The 17,821-nt window shown below is 41.0% G+C and overlaps 1 protein-coding gene across 1 annotated transcript in view; it reads right to left on the reverse strand.

Annotated features, from left to right (window-relative positions):
- The window catches only part of LOC126268062 (odorant receptor Or2-like), a 57,541-nt gene extending 40,308 nt beyond the window's left edge, over window positions 1-17,233 (reverse strand). Inside the window, exons 1-3 of the mRNA XM_049973497.1 lie at window positions 17,197-17,233; window positions 2,664-2,971; window positions 1,525-1,758 (exon numbers count right to left, since the gene is read on the reverse strand). Of these exons, the coding sequence (XP_049829454.1) occupies window positions 1,525-1,758; window positions 2,664-2,971; window positions 17,197-17,218 (564 nt within the window). The 5' untranslated portion in view covers window positions 17,219-17,233. The remainder of the gene's footprint in view (window positions 1-1,524; window positions 1,759-2,663; window positions 2,972-17,196) is intronic.
- Between the last annotated feature and the right edge of the window lie 588 nt (window positions 17,234-17,821).

The following is a 17,821-nucleotide window of genomic DNA, read 5'->3' on the forward strand; positions in this document are numbered from 1 at the left end:
TTACCACCCGCCACTCACGACGCCGTGAGGGCGGGTGCACAGCACTGTGTTACACTAGGAGGTATCTTGGCAGCAGAGCCCGTGGGGAAAACAAGCGACACCTGAGGTGTTCGATGCCGAGCGCCAGATTCTCCACCGTCGCTACACCCCGAGGAAGCAGCCTGAAGCGGACTGACCGTAGCCAAAAGCGCATGCAGCTGTTCGCGAACTGTGGCCAGCTGCTCCTGTGGCCCCACACAGCAAGCACACGTCCTAACCGTCCTAGAAAGGCTAGCGGAGGAAGTAAACTATAAAGTCAGACAGAATCCCAGATATGCAACATGCTACCCTCCTGATGTGTCCTCAATGAACAATGGTGCGTTAATGAGCTATGTAGCTGGCTGTTCAGTGAGCAACTAGTGCGCTACAGACTGAATGAATTTACCCAAACAAACACCGTGATATTAAAACTCTTACTCAGTTCATCACGCACGAAATTTAATCACTGAACCACGAGGAAAAGACAGGAAAAGATAAACATTTAACTTGCCGCTCTGTAGATGTATATCAGCCGAGAGCTAATGCCTGACTGAGTGGCTTACTATCGAAGAGACGCTTTCCTCCAAACCAAAATAAATGCGCAAGTACTGCGCTAAAGACTGAATGAATTTACCCTTACAAAAACGTAAGATTAAACCTCTTAAACAGAACAACATTCACGAAATATAGTACAAGCAGAAGACAGAAAATGATAAACACTTAACTTACTCTATGGATGTATATTACCCGCTACCGGTGGCCTATGTGTAGTATGTATTATTACAGATTAAGCTTTATACAAATATCTGTAAAATTGTGTATTCCAATGTCATTCATCATAACTAAATATTTTTAGCGTAAAGAAATGTTAATTACGTCAGTACGAGCTTTTCCCAAAAGGTTTTGGATTGTCCCAGTCAGGAACACAGTTTTAATCTGCCAGGAAGTTTCATTAAGTAATTTAATTAGATTCCTGTAACTATCACTGTATTTAATGGGCACACTCATCTACTTCAGGAGTAATACATTATTCATCAGACACTTGTTCAAATGGTTCAAATGGCTCTGAGAAATATGGAACTTAACTGCTGAGGTCATCAGTCCTCTAGAACTTAGAACTACTTAAACCTAACTAACCTAAGTACATCACACACATCCATGCCCGAGGCAGGATTCGAACGTGCGACCGTAGCGGTCTCGCGGTTCCAGACTGTAGCGCCTAGAACCGCTCGGCCAATCCGGCCGGCAACACTTGTCTGACCTAAGACTCTGTAAATTCCGCAGTTTTAGATTACCTTTTGTATCACAAATATATCAGCCCACAGTCGATTCTGAACTATGCCCAATGTACAATTTGTAAAGTGTTATGAATATGCAAGACCATGTAATATTGTAAATGCTGTACAACAGAATTTTACTAAGAAAAATCAATTTTTTCTTAGCTAACCTTACAATAATCCACAAAATTTGTCTATTAACAGAAAAGATGCCGTGTTGTAACTTTACCTGGTAGGCAGGTGGCTCCGTGAAGGAGAACGGGTACCAGACGACGGTGGGGAAGCCGCTCTGGCTGCGACACTCTGCAGTGGAACAGCTCTGCACTCGCAACATAGGCTGCATTACCCAGGCCACGTACAAACATAGTCCCATCCACGCTTGCATTAGAGAAATCCAGCGGCCTCTGCGTGCACATTCACCAAATACGAACGCCTTTTCTCTCCCAAATGTGCGTCCATAGCGCTGCAAGATCGTCGTGATCACGAACTTAATAGCAACATTTACATTAATTTGTACAACTGAAAAAGAAAACTAGGGTAGCTGGCATTAAGTGTACATCACAAGCCGTGCAAAGTGCCGTAGTGCTTAAGGCAACGTATTCATGATCTTATAGTGAGGGGCACAAATCGCAATATGAGAACCTGGAATTCCTTTTTTTGTGTTTTTCCGAAATCGATTAAAGTGAATACGGAGAGTTTTTAAGAAGTCGCATTGCAAATATTTAATTAAGGTTAGAGACGATAAAAAGCAACAAAGTACACCAGTATACGCGATGGCAGACAGAGAGATACACAACCAAATATTGAAAGAAGCTAAATTTATTCCAAATTATTTGTGATATTAACTATTGCACAACTGTCTGCGCGCAAAGCTCTGAGAACCAGCTCTTCATTAGGTTTGGGTAGGTTACTTTTGGTCAGATGGTGCTTACAGTAACCAAAATCTATCACCACCAATTGAAGTAAAAGAAATTTTATTTGTTAATATTGATTCTTATGTTAAGCGATTGTCGCTGAAGTTCCAACATGGTGCCGAATTTTTAAAAATATTTCATAAAACACTGATCCCTTAATTAAACATGTCACTTTGTACTTTACTATAGATATGAGATTCAAGACATGAGTAAATCCATCTCAGTGGCTGCTATGCGCTTCTGGATAAAATCTGAAGTATCGGTTGTAGGAGTTCAGATCAGTATCGTCCAAAAACTGTAGTAACTGGGACGCTTCTGGTTCTATACATAATGATAACTATTTTCGCTGGCAGAAACTTATTAAATAGCAACAAACGGAAAGCAGCTGCTACGAAACAGCAGTGTGATGAAGCAGCAGACAGCGCCACACAGTTGACAACCAGTAGTGACTAACCTCCATACATCTGTCGAGATTGTCGAGAAGTTCGTCTGTTAAGCCACGCATCTTGAGGAGTACCACCAGCTTGAAGGTAGCCAGGATGTAGACGAAGGTGACACAGACGCTGTTGGTGATGCTGATGATATCGCCCCAGAAGTGCAGAATGGCGGAGACCTGGGTAACCACGAACACCACGAGCGAAACCACGATGAATGCACAGTAGCATCCGTAAACCGCCTGCACCACACCGCCACACCCTGGTGTCCAGGCACCAGCCGCCCGTAGAAGCCGCAGCTGTACCCCAAACTCTGTTCGAAGCCGCGCTGTCAAGCAGAAAAGATACTGCCACGGAACTTTTACCAACACATTAGTGACGTACATACCTTGTGAAAGACACACTTTGAATTTCAGGGTGATATAAAGTCGTAAAACATTGTCGAACAATTGCACAATTGTGTTTCTTCACCGTCATCGACGGCAAGTAGTCTTCTTACCACCACGTCGATGAGGAATGTTTGAAGGTACGCCACTGACAATTGATTGTCAGTGTCACCTATTAGGAGCATGAGGTACGTAACTTACCGGCGATCACTGAAATATTGTTATGGCTCGTAAGGCATTTACAGATAGTTTAGACAGTGAACTTCTATGATTCAGTCCCAATATGTACAACTTTTTGTGAGATTCTGAGACAGCTTTTGCTGCAGTTTTAACAAAATATACCTTAACACCCTTTCAGAAACAAGATGTTGATTCATCCAATGTTAGTGTACTTGACACTGTTAGCAAGCGAGGAGCTGGGAGATGTGATGTGCCGCGACACAAAAGAAACATAATATGTCATCCACAAAAGATAAATTCATTTTGTCAAAGTCCTGAATAACCATATTTTGCAGTGAAACGTCCCCTTGGAAAAATTTATGAATGACTGTGCTGATAAGCCTCTTACGTTATTTGATTTTCAAGCAGCTGAGCGGAACTCAACGTACTCAGACATTACTCTCTTTACTTATTCTGATCAACACTAAACTGACACACGATAATTCAGGTATACTTGCTGATGTCACAAGTCGAAGACGAGGAGACAGATAGGGTATATGAGGGTACTGAACGGGTAATTCAGGCGGAAAGGGAGATAAAAATCTAATAGTTATGGGGGATTGGAATTGCGGTTGTAAGGGGAGGAGTATAAGAAAGGATTACGGGAAATTATGGGCTTGGTACTAGGACTGAGAAAGAGAAAAGACTGAGTTTTGCAATAAATATGAGCTAGTAACAGCGAATATCCTGTTCAAGAATCAGAACAGGAGGAGGTAAATTTGGAAAAGCCTGGGAGTTACGGGAAGCTTTCCGTTAGATTACATCATCGTCACACGGAGATTCCAAAATCAGATACTGGATGGTAAGGCGTACCCAAGAACATACATAGACTGAGATCACAATTTAGTATTGATGAGGAATAGGCTAAAGTTTAAAAGACTAGTTAAGAAGAATCCATGTGCAAAGAAAAGGTAGGGAGGTACTAAGTAATGAAGAGAGACGCTTGAAGTTCTCTAAGGCTATAGATACAGTGATAAGGAATAGCTCAGTAGGCAGTTTATTTCAAGCGGAATAGACCTCTAAAACGGTTAATCACAGAAGCTGGAAAGTAAACTGTAGATACAGGGAAAAGAGCTGCAAAGAAAGCAGAGGCAACAAGAGAACTACTTCAGGCGATCGACGAAAAAAGGAAGTAAGAAAATGTTCAGCGAAATTCAGGAATACATAAATACAAGTCACTTAAGAATGAAGTAAGTAGGAAGTGCAGGGAAGCTAAGGTGAACTGGCTCCATGGAAAATGTGAAGAAATCGAAAAAAAATGATTGTCTAAGTGACAGATTCACCATATAGGATAATCAAAACAACTTACGGGGAAATTATAAGCAAGGATAGTCACATTAAGAAGGAAATAAGAATTCCACTGTTAAATGGGGAGGAGAGAGCAGATAGGTGGAAAGGGTACATCGAAGGCGCCTCTGAGGGGAAGAATTCTCTGATGACGTAGCAGAAAAAGAAACACAAGTGGATGTAGAAGAGATAAGTGATCCAATATTACAATCAGAACTTAAAAGAGATTTTGAAGAAAATCGAATAAAGAAGAAGGGACAGATAACAGATATGCGAATTTCTCAGACAATAGGGGGACGTGGCAACAAAACGACTATTCACATTGGTGTGTGGAATGTATGAGTCTGGCGTCATACCACATGACTTTCGGATAAACACCATCCACACAATCCAGAAGACTGCAAGAGCCGATAAATGTGAGACATATCACATGATCAGTTTAATAGCTCATACACCCAAGATGCTGATAAGAATAATATACAGAAGAATAAAAAAAAGCACTCCGTCTTCAGGCCACGAGTGGCCTACCGGGACCATCCGACCGCCATGTCATCCTTAGTAGAGGATGCGGATAGGAGGGCCGTGGGGTCAGCACACCGCTCTCTCGGTCGTTATGATTCTATTCTTGACCGAAGCCGCTACTAGTCGGTCGAGTAGCTCCTCAATCGGCATCACGAGGTTGAGTGCACCCCGAAAAATGGCAACAGCGCATGGCGGCCTGGATGGTCACCCATCCAAGTGCCGACCACGCCCGACAGCGCTTAACATCTGTGATCTCACGGGAACCGGTGTATGCACTGCGGCAAGGCCGTTGCCCTAATATACAGAAGAATGGAAAAGAAAATTAAGGATTTGTTAGATGACGAACGGTTTGGCTTGAGGGATATTAAAGGCAGCAGAGGGGCAATTCTGACGTTTTGGTTAATAGCGATAGCAATACTAAAGAAAAATCAAGACACGTTCGAAGGATTTGTCGACATGGAAAAAGCGTTCGACAATGTCAATTGGTGGAAGGTTTCCCACAGTTTGAGAAAAATAGGGATAAGCTAGAGGAAAAGATGGGTCGTATACAATATGTACAACAAGCAAAATTCAATAATAAGAGTGGACAATCAAACGAAGTGCTCGGATTAAAAAGGATATGAGACAAAAATATAGTTTTTCACCTCTGCTGTTCAATCTATAGGTCGAAGAGGACAAACGGAAATAAAAGAAAGGGTTAAGAGTGGGCTTAAAATTCGAGGTGAAAAGACATCAAAGTTAAGAGTCGCTTATGACACTGCCATCCTCAGCCAAAGCGAAGAACAATTACAGGATCTGCTGAATGGAATGGGCAGTCTAATGAACACAGAATATGGACTTAGAGTAAACTGAAGAAAGGTGAAATTAATGAGAAGTAGCAGAAATGAAAACAGTGAGGAACTTAAAATCGGAATTGGTGATTACAAAGTATATGAGGTTAAGGCATTCTTCTACCTAGGCAGCATAGGACATAAAAAGCAGACTAACAATGGCAAAAAGGACATTCCTGGCTAAGAGAAGTCTACTAGTACTAAATTTGGGCCTTAATTTGAGAAAGAAATTTCCGAGAATGTGCGTTTGAAGTACATAATTGTACAAAAGTGAGACTTAAACTGTGGGAAAACCTGAACAGAATACAATAGAAGCATTTAATATGTGTTGCCACAGAAGAATTTTGAAAATCAGGTGGACTAATAAGGAATGAGGAGGTTCTCCGGAGAATTGGCGAGGAAAGAAATATGTGGAAAACGCTGACAAGAAGAAGGGGCAGAATATATGTGTGTTAAGAAATCAGGGAATAACTTCCATGATACTAGAGGGAGCTGTAGGGAGTAAAAACTGCAGAGGAAGCCAGAGACTGTGATACATCCAACAAGTAACTGTGAACGTAGTGTTACTCTGAGATGAAAAGGTCACAAGAGAGCAATTTGTCGCAGGCCGCATCAGACCAGTGAGAAGATGATGACTCACAAAAAAAGTACATGTTACAAAGAAATGTAGACATTGTTCACTTTACCTGTAGTTGCTCCAAAAATGAAGTATTCACTCTACCCAGTTTCTGTGCTACGCTCAAAGGCACATTAAACCCCACAAATTACTAAAGCAATAATTTACAAGTAGCCACGAACATAGTCACTTCCCGCAATCCACTTTTTACTACAGCGTTTCAGTATGAACCAACCATGGCCTATAAATTCCATTTCACCCTCCAAGAAAGTCTAACATAAATCCGAAGCTTTGATACCTGCACTGTGCTCGAAAATTTACTTTACTTATTCTCGATGCTGTACACATAGTCTGTAACAGAATCCAGTACACTTCCCATAACCCATCCGCCCGAAATTTCTATTCTGCCCGTATATGAAAGAAAAACTATGATTTTTGAGTCCCAATTGCTTTTAAGAGGGTATAGTCTTGGCTGAAGTAGCTATTATGATTCTGTTAGACCAATCCACTAGTAGCATGACAGGTGCACTCTTTCAGTGCAGCCATTTATTAAACAGAATTTAATACTGTTACTCTTTAATATTTGAAATTTTATACAGTGTAATATAAGAGACTGAGGCATGGTGGAGGGTCATACTAGTTTATTACTGGTCCAGTACCCTTACCATTCGCTTATTTCATACCAATATTCCAACGTTATTGGCAATGAAGCAGCAAGACTGACATAAACAAGAACAATCTTGACAGAGAGGTATCACACCTCAGTTAAATTAGCGCAAGATAACGTGAAACATTACAAACTGGATATTAGAAATGACTTGGACATAAGTACACCGCCATCAGTTTTTAAATTACATTTAAAGTGTTATTACACAAATAAATCAGATCGTCGCCCTCTTACAAATGTTGTACAAACTAAGGAAGTAGCCTTGTCTTTAGATGAAGTTGAATGGAGCGTATGTCTACTGTTCGTGAGAAGCCAGACATATTGCGTATTGCTGAACAGTACATGTCTCTCTCAACACATTCTTCTTGTATTTTGGACACGGTACATGGAACTAACATCTGATGAACTTGTCCACATCAGAGTTTGTCTATCCGACATCATTTTTTCTATCAGATGCACTTCCTGCAGCTACTGCTTTGCTATTATCTCTCCACTAATTATAATCGACTTCTCATGCACAGCTGCTGAGCTGCCTATGTGGGTCTACTCGCTCACTGTATGCTCCAGACTGCTCACTGTAAGCGCTTGCGGCAACTCAGCACGTCTGCAGAACATGGGGTTACATAACGCATGGTAGAACACCACGTTTAGAAATTTACAAAGGAATATCCTCCTCAGGGTAAGATCATAGACTTACAATCCTTACAGCATCTTTTACTTACATTATAAATCTCCACAAGCTTAAATCTTAATCAAGTGAAAAATTCTAACTAATATCTTAATAAGAACACGAGAACACTAGTCTAAGATAACGTCGCATAAAGTACTTGTAAATATGAAATGAAGTACGTAGTCTGTGCGATTGCAAGAGTGTTGTTAACTTATACACCCCATACATGCAAGACAATTGGAACGGCGTGCTCTAACACAACAGGGTTTGGTTACTGCCCCTCCTTCAGGTAATATTCAGCTGCCTGGTTCTGCGAGGTTATGCGTGGCCACTGTGATGAGAAATGTGCCAGCCTTTTTCCAGGAACTATAGATGCTATTGCTTTTGTGGCTATCTTGGTCGGCTACTTTTTTTTCTGTGGTCACTTTTGACGTTTTTTGGAGTCTCAAATAAACTCCATGGAAAAAGTTCCCCAGAAAATATGCAGGTCATGTTTGTGGCTCAGCAGTATCCTATCTTCCAATAGTGCTAGCAGAGCAAAGTACGCAGAGCTTCTGTAAAGTCTGGAACACAGGGGTCTCAGGTACCTTATACCGAAATACTCAGAAAATGTACTTGAATAACCCCAGACATTTTGTGGGTGCAGTTCGAATCCAGCCTGTGTATGTACTTATGAGCCGCTATTTTTAGTTTGCCCTCAGAGTTCCACTTATTTACTCTCTCCAGGTCCGTATTATAATTGTCATTTAACTTTTTGGGACTCCTTTAGTCAATATTAATAAGTCTTCTACCTAGGAAGAAACTGAATTCAGATAGATAATTAAAAGGAAGAAAGAAAGACCCGGCAAATTATCCGAAAGGAGATCACCAAATGCCGTAAACTCCTTACATCTTACATGAAGGAAGGCAAGACGACATGTGATGGTCGATACAAATATGATATGAGGCGAGGTCTTACGCGGCGGAGACAATTTCATTTATCGTTTGAATTAAAGTAAAGCTAACGATATCAAAGTAATGAAACAAAACTAATGAGAACATTTACGGAACTTCCTCAGAATATGACTCAACTGAAATATGTACAGAGGGAGACGTAGTTGAAGAAAGTGGAAGAATTTCAGGTCTTACTGCGAACGGAAGCTGGTAACTAAAGCATCATACAATAGAGAGTTATTTAAAAAAATTGAGGTAGTAAACGTACGACTATGGGGGATGATTCCAACATTTTTCTATTGGAAGGAATACTACGCTGGACTTCAGTCCATTGAATAACTGAGGTATGAATCACCAGTATGAGGATGGATAGTGCACAAATTGCACAGACGAAGAGGTTGTGACATGTTAGGATTTCTGGATGGTATAGCAACAGGAAAATAAGATGAACTCCTCGTAATTTTCCATCAGTAGGGTTCGCAGGTTTTAGTCCAAGTAACATCACTAAAATAAACAAATGCATTGCTTAAAGGAAGACTTACAAGTACTCATCAGTTAAAATGAATCAGATGGTAATTTCAAGGCAGACGGTCAAAGGTTATTTAGGTGTAGGCTGGACAATTAGAACCCACATAGAACATGGAAAAAGATAGTTAGTAAAATAGTTAATAAAATTATTAATACTGGACAATAGAGCTTTTATTTGGACCTGAATGCTATTACACAGTACGACGAGTTCATATTAGCAGCAATTGTAGCCTATGGCGCCGTCTTAGGAGTCTCGGTTACGGCTGGTCAGACCCACCGCTGCGATGAGAAGGTACACTGGAGTATGCTGCTACGCTCGTGTCTAGTCTTCAGAGTCACATCTAAATACGTCCTAACTATTTAAACGGGCTTATGTTCGCTTGACTTGCGAGTAAGAAGAAAAGGTTGCCATCTATTTGGTAAAGATAAAAGTAATACTAAAATTAGATGAAATTCTTGGGGAAACAACTACAAATCTGCTAGTAATAGAGAATTTAATATTAACACAATTAAAGCAGAGGCAAATTCCTCACACAGGAGGAAAAAATTTCGCTTTCGTCCTAATGCAAAGAAAGGCTTCAGCTACTACCTTTTGAGCCTAGTAGGGTATGCTACAGTATCATTCCGAGAGTGGGCTATAGGCAACGAACCTAATCAGAATCCTTTAGGAGGCCAACGACCAACTGTGACTGGTGAAATGGACAAAATAGATCACGTCGCATGGGAAGTCCTCTAGTTGATGACATAGGAAGGATCGCTAGGGAAGTTTTAATAGTCAAACTGTTTACGGAACAATACGATTCAATGAGAACACTGATGTTTTTAATTGTCTAGCCCATACTGCATCAATATAATAACGAGATAAGTGTAGTAAACATATATCAGAGGAAACTGAGATAGACAACAGACAAGGCCAGGGACCGAGAAAGACATCCGATAGTTCTACTGCCGCTTGTTCCGGTGAAGGAACCGTGGAGGCAGATGGGCACAGGAGTGTCTGTGGAAGATAAGTGATGGGCTCTGATGCGGAGACATGCGATCTGGAGGTGGATACATATTGTCAGACACGACAGCACAGTCCAGCTGGTACCGAATATACCGACGAACGATGTAAACTACACAATTCAATAATAGTAAAGTATGTGCTTCTTCATCAATCTACTCGGCATACGAGGGACCTGTGCTCTAGGGGTAGCGTCTCTGATTAGTAATGAAAACGTCCTCGGTCCCGCTTTCGAAACGTGTCACAGCTTAAAATTGGAATAAAAATCATCAGCTATGGTGGCCGAAGAATTCCTGCATAATACGTCCCCTCATTCAACCAATGGCCTTGTCAGTAAGGGGGTGCGAGCAGGAGACAGAGGTTCAGGCCACCTCTTGCCCTTACGGTGTGAAACTACACCCAAAGGCGAATGAATCGGCTACGATCAACGGCATGAAGATGCAGAAGGCAATGGAAACTACTGCATTAAAGACACACAACGTGTATCCACAGAACACGCGGCCTGGTGTTATGACTATGTAATTGGATTACCAAGGGGGAGGTGACCATGGGAAAAAGATTGAATAACTAGCGAGGAGATAACGTTTAACGAGTCGGGGCGTGGAATGTCAGAAGTTTGAACGTGTTAGTGAAGCTAGAATATCTGAAAAGGGAAACGTTAAGGCTCAATCTAAACATAGTGGAGGTCAGTGAACTGAAATCAAAAGAAGACAAGAATTTCTACTCAGATAAGTATAGGGAATACGAAAAGCGGCAGAAAATGATGTAAGAACTATAGGAGTTATTATGAATAGGAAGATAAGGCAGAGAGTAAGTTCCTGTGAACAGTTCAGTGATCTCATCTGAACTGACAACAAACCAACACTGACAACAACAGGCCAGGTAAGTATGCCGATGTCGGAGGTCGAAGATGAAGAGACAGGGAAAGTATATGAGGATATTCAACGGGTAACTCAGGCGGAAAGGGAGGCGAAAAACTAATAGTCCAGGGGCGAGGAAAAAGTAGAAGAAATGGTCACTATATAATATGGGATACATACTAGGAACGAGAGAGGAGAAAGAGTAATTGAGTTCTGCAATAAATTTCGACTAGTAATAGCGAATAATCCTTCAAGAATCACAACAAGAAGAGATACACTTGGAAAAGACCGGGAGATACGGGAAGCTCTGCGTTAGATTTCATCACGGTCAGTCAGAGATTCCGAAATAGATACTGGATTGTAAGGCTTACTCGGGAGCAGATACAGACTCAGATTACAATTTAGTAGAGATAAAGAGGAGATTGAAGTGTAAGAGATTAGTCAGGAAGAATCAATGTGCAAAGACGGGGGATACGGAAGTGCTAAGGAACTAAGAAAGGAAGAGTTACGCTTGAAATTTTCCGAGGCTATAGATACCGCGATAAGAAATAGCTCAATAGAGAGTGCAGTTAAAAAGGAATAAACATTCTCTAAAATGAGCAATCACATATACTTGAAAAAATAACAAATTTACAAGGAGGGTAAGTACGAACAAACCATAAATAACAGAAGAAATGCATCAGCTGATCGATTAAAGAAGGAAGTACAATAATGTTCAGGGACATTCAGGAATAAAGAAATACATTCACTTAGGAATGGCCGGCCGGGTTGGGCGAGCGTTTGTAAGCGCCACAGTCTGGAACCGCGCGATCACTACGGTCGCAGGTTCGAATCCTGCCTCGGGCATGGATGTGTGTGATGTCCTTAGGTTAGTTACGTTTTAGTAGTTCTAAGTTCTAGGGGACTGATGACCTCAAAAGTTAAGTCCCACAGTGCTCAGAGTCATTTGAACCATTTTGAACTTAGGCATAAAATAAACAGTAAGTGAAGGGAAGCTAAGGCGAAATCGCTGCGTGATAAATCTGAAAAAAAGGAAGAGAAGTAACTGTCGGAAGCACTGACTCAGCATAAAAGAAAGTCGAAACAAACTTAGGTCAACTTAAAAGCAACGATGGTAACAAGCGTGCAATGGATATTCCACTACTAACTGCAGAGAAGAGAGCGGATAGGTGGAAAGAGTAAACTGAAGACCTCTGTGAGGGGAAAGACTTGTCTGATGATGTGATAGAAGAAGAAAGACGAGTCGATACATAAGAGGTAGGGGATCAAGTACTGGAATAAGAATTTTAAAAAGTTTTGCAACACTTAAGATCGAATAAGGCAGAAGAGATGTAGAAGAGATCCATAACATTCCATCAAAATTTCTAAAGTTATTGGGGCGAGTGGCAACAAAACGGCTATTCACTTTAGTATGGTGAATGTATGAGTCTGGATAAATATCATTCACACAATTCCGAAGACTGCAAGAGCCGATAAATGCGAGAATTGTAATACAATCAGCTTAACAGATCGTGTACCCATGTTACTGACAAGTATACAATATAGAAGACTGGGAGAGAAAATCGGAGATATGTTATATGGCAACATTTGGCTTTAGGGAAGGTAAAGACACCAGAGAGGCAGTTCTGACGTTGTGGTTAATAATAGAAGCAAGAATAAAGAAAAATCAAGACATGTTCATAGGATTTGTCGACTTGGAAAAAGAGTTCGATAATGTAAAACGGCGCAAGGTGTTCGAAATTCTGAGAAAAATAAGGGTAGGCTATAGGGAAAGACGCCTAATATTCAATATATGTAAGAGCGAAGAGGGAACGATAGGAATGAAAGACCACGAATGAAGTGCTCGGATTAAAAATATTGCGAGACAGGGATGTAGTATTTCGTCCCTACTGTTCAGTTTGTACATCGAAAGAGCAATGACAGGATTAAAAGAACGGTTAAGAGTGGAATTAAAATTCATGGTGAAAATTTATCAATGATAAGATTCGCTGATGACATTGCTATCCTCAGTGAAAGTGAAGAAGAATTACAGGATCTTCTGAATGGAATGAACGGTCTAATGAATACAGGATATGGTTTGAGAGTACATCGAAGGAAAGGAATATATGGAAAACACTGACAAGAAGGGACATGATGGTAGGACATCTGTTAAGAAATCACGGAATAACTTCCATGGAAGTTACCTAGAGAGTAAAAATTGTACAGGAAGACAGGGATTGGAACACATCCAGCAAATAACTGAGGTCTTTGGTTGCAAATGTTACTCTGGGATAAAGAGGTTGACACGGCAGAGGAATTAGTGGCAGGTCGTATCAGACCAGTCAGAAGACTGTCAAACGTCACCGAAGTCCAACTACAGTATGAGAATGAAAATTAGTATTGTAATATAAGTTGTAATAAAAGTATGTAGTACAATTAAATTGGTGGTAGTAGTAATATGATGTTCTATCATTATAATAGTAACAATAGTTGCGGTCGCAGTAACAGTTGTAGCAGTGCTAGGAGTAGTTTTAGTTTATTCTGGTGTTGTAATGGGACTAACAGCAACAGGTTACAAATATACAAGTAAAACTGGTTAAAACAAATTGAACTTTTTGAAAATCGAGCAGAATTTTCCCGAGACAGGAAACGAACATATTGCTGAGAGTAGGAAAGTAAAAGTTGTAAAACTGCATACAGAGAAGAGTATAGACAGTCATAGGAGTGATAGTACGATTAGAGAAAGAAACTAAAATACTATAAATTCAGTATGATTACTATTTAAACTACTTTACGATTCAGTGTATAAAGAAGCACAAAAATTACTGTAATATAGGTTTATATATATTTAATTTTATATGTAACCCTTCACTTTGTTATCCAGAAAGTGGACTAGTTTGAATAAATAAATCGTGATCACTACCAGTCTAGAGTCAGTATGTTCAGTATATTCACCAGCCATTACATAAAGAGAAGGACTGTGACGGTCCACTTACATGGATTTTCCGTGCAACCTTTTCTATTTTCTCTACTAAATACAAGCCTAGTTCAATGTGGAAAAACCTTGCACAGCGACAGAGCTAAGCTACAAGTGGAGTATAAACTTTGTATTTATATAGTTCAAAAACGTTTTAGTTTGTGCATCCACAAACTAATTCGACTCGCTGGGGAAGGAAATACCTGGTCGTAACAGCACGTGGGGGGAGAGGGAGGGGGGGGGGGGGGCGGCAGCACGACAAATAGGTCTAAGGCCAAGGAGAATCCACAGCACATCATCTTCGGTTGAAGATTCGAGTTGATCTCCGTGAAACACGAGTCTTTTAATTGTCAAGTACCGGAATGACACAGTGATCTTACTTGTGCCAGGCCAATCTATCTCAATGAAATTGATGTTAAGGCTGGTGGATACTGTTAAAGCATAGCTAGGGATTTACAACTCGCAATGCTCGTAATGTTTAAGCTCAAATGTGTTATTTTAGAATTACCTTATTTTTCTTGTTTTGTTTGTTTCCCCCGAGCTAGAACTCTATTACCATTCAGACACTCGGGAGAAGTTGGATGCAAGTTGCCAGCTAATTCCGTCAAATACAAGAAACGTCACAAGGTCCTTTTGTACTATGAAAAACTTTGAGAAACCAAACGACACGTTTTGTTTATTAACTACCCACATTCAAATTGTAACAGTCCGGTTCTCGTTAACGTGATTTATCGAGTAACGTGATGCTGTTGTACAGTAACATCACTATTGGTAATGCGAATGTTAATCGTTGCCGCTGGACCGCATTTCTGCTGTGTTATACGGGAGGGGGGGAACAATTAATGAACTACACGAAAAAAACGTAAATTAGTTACAAATTATGGGGTGCACACACTTTATTCAACATGTAAAAGTACTACAGATATTGAAATTTAGGTTATGACATGTTCGATACGCTTACCATCACTAATGATGATGTAGCGAAGACGAATGCGAAATTCTGCATGACCCGATGAAGTGTCGGAACATCGATGCTGTCGATGGCCTCCTGAAAGACTGTTTTCAGCTCAATAATGGTTTTGGGGTTATTGCTGTTCACCTTGTCTTTAATACAGCCCCACAAAAAGGAGTCGCATGTGTTCAGATCCGGGGAATATGATGGCCCATCGAGGACCAAGCTTGTGGCCTCTGGCTACCCCAGAGCCAGAATGCGGTCCCCGAAGTGCTCCTTCAGGACATCAGTCTCCTGCTTCGATTGGGTCTAGCTCCGTCTTGAATGAACTACATCATGTAGGGTCACTTTGTATAATGATTCCGAAACCTCCACCTACTGTTCGGTAGTCCCTGCGCCATCAAGGAATATCAAATGGTTCAAATGGCTCTGATCACTATGCGACTTAACTTCTGAGGTTATCAGTCGCCTAGAACTTAGAACTACTTAAACCTAACTAACCTAAGGACAGCACACACGTCCATGCCCAAGGCAGGATTCGAACCTGCGACCGTAGCGGTCACGCGGTTCCAGTCTGAAGCGCCTAGAACCGCACGGCCACACCGGCCGGCCAAGGAATATCACACCGATTATTACGTGACTGGACACTGCACCACACACCCGTTCAGGGTGAAGAGACTTCTCCACCGTGAAATGCGAATTCTTATTCCCAGTCACCCACTGAGGGTGAAGAGACTTCTCAATCTCGAAATGCGAATTCCAAATCCCCCAAATGCTCCAATTTTGCTTACTGACAAAACCCATCACAAAGAAAGTGGGCTTCTTCGCTAAACCAAATCATATGCGTGTACTAGTTCTCATCGTGCCCTAAGGCTAGTCGTGCAGTTTGAATGTCCTGCCAGCCGGTGTGGCCGTGCGGTTCTAGGCGCTTCAGTCTGGAACCGCGTGACCGCTACGGTCGCAGGTTCGAATCCTGTCTCGGCCATGAATGTGTGTGATGTCCTTAGGTTAGGTAGGTTTAAGTAGTTCTAAGTTCTAGGAGACTGACGACCACAGATGTTAAGTCCCATAGTGCTCAGAGCCATTTTTTTGAACGTCCCAGCTTAAACTGATCAGAAGTTATGACGATTTTATTTCATGTCGTTCAATAATTGTCACCCCGTATAACTGGAACAGTTAGTAGTACTATACTCTGAATGGTGGTAGAGTGTTCTGCATCGACTTCCACGAGAGAGATGAAGTGCATGATGGTAGGTGATGAGCGCTTATGTGCAGTGCTTTTGTGAAGTTCATAGATCCGACCACGTCACCTCGCTCTGGACACAGAACATTTTGCCGGTGCGGGTGACTGTAGAGATTATGGTATGTTTTTATTTAACATGTGCACAACTGCTGCTAAAGAAGCCAACAAATACATCAAATAGGTAACTTAAATATGGGCCTTACGATTTCAAAGGAAAAATTTTGGTTGGCCCAATAGTTATAAAAGTTATTATAAACGTTAAATAATACGGCTTTTTTAAAACGATGAACTGAATAGCTGATTCTATGGTGGTTTATCGGTTCGACAGCATTAGTAATATCAAATAGAAAAAGATGACATTTGTTTTCAGTCAGTTGGTTATATACATCTCTCTGCTTACCGAAGGGTCGGTTAATCTTGCATACCTAGCTATTTCCTTGAATAAATATTCAAGACTAATTGTTGGTGTTTACTTACAGCCGCTGATCCACACTACCACATCGATTTCATTCTTTGCTTGGTTTCGGGATTTCACTGTAAACTTTGTCCCCGTTTTATGGATGCTCATCACATTATGTTTAGCGGACGCCTTAGAACTACAAAATTATTTTTCTTTTTGTTAAACAGCAAAACCACAATTCATTTATTTTTAATACAATATGCTTGATTATAATTGAGCACTGCTTACAGTACTTGAAATGTTGCTACAATCATGTCCTTCGGATTCATTTGGCTTACGGGACCGTTCACTTTTCTTGCAAGGCATTTTTCTCACGGCATTTAATTTAGTTGAAATCATATTCTGATAGCAGTTGCGTCCACGCACCTACGTACACTGCGCAGTTTCTCGTATACTGCTCCTTCAGAACTTACAACCTTACCTGCTTCTGAGACCTTCGACATGACGAAGTTCGCTGCTCGCTGTGCTGAGTCGCAATGTCGTTTCCTCAGGGAGTGCTCCTATAAGTCTAAGGACCGGCAGAATTTACAATTCCCTTTGCTTCTGTCACCTCTCTCCCTATGCGTCCGTATTAACGCGATGTCAGCCTCTCGTGTTTGAAAACGAATGTAATGAAAAATTGACCTCTGTATGCCCACAATTTTTTCAAGATTTGTGATCAGACGAAAAAAAGTTCATTCCAGGTCAACTTGATTTGTCACTTTCTATTCCTTTTGTTGGATGTCTGCTGGGCGAAGAGAGCGACGGGAAACGTTCTGAAACCTTTATTTTCTCTTCTCTAATTAGAAACTCTGCACCCTGATCGTTCAAGGTGTACTTCCTGGTTTTCAAACAAGGAAAACGGAGATCGCCTGCTAACACTGCACTTGTCTCAGACGCGTGTTCTACATCACACAAACGACGGACAATAATTTTGAAAAGTAAGAAATGCCTAATACGTATCAATACTTCACGCAATACAGAGAAAGAATACGAATCGAACAGTGTCCTAAATTTGGACAGCCCTTAGTGTCGTCTGTCACGTTTATAGCTACACAAAACAGCCG

This window comes from Schistocerca gregaria, chromosome 4 (genome assembly GCF_023897955.1).
Source record: "Schistocerca gregaria isolate iqSchGreg1 chromosome 4, iqSchGreg1.2, whole genome shotgun sequence".
Lineage (NCBI taxonomy): Eukaryota > Metazoa > Arthropoda > Insecta > Orthoptera > Acrididae > Schistocerca > Schistocerca gregaria.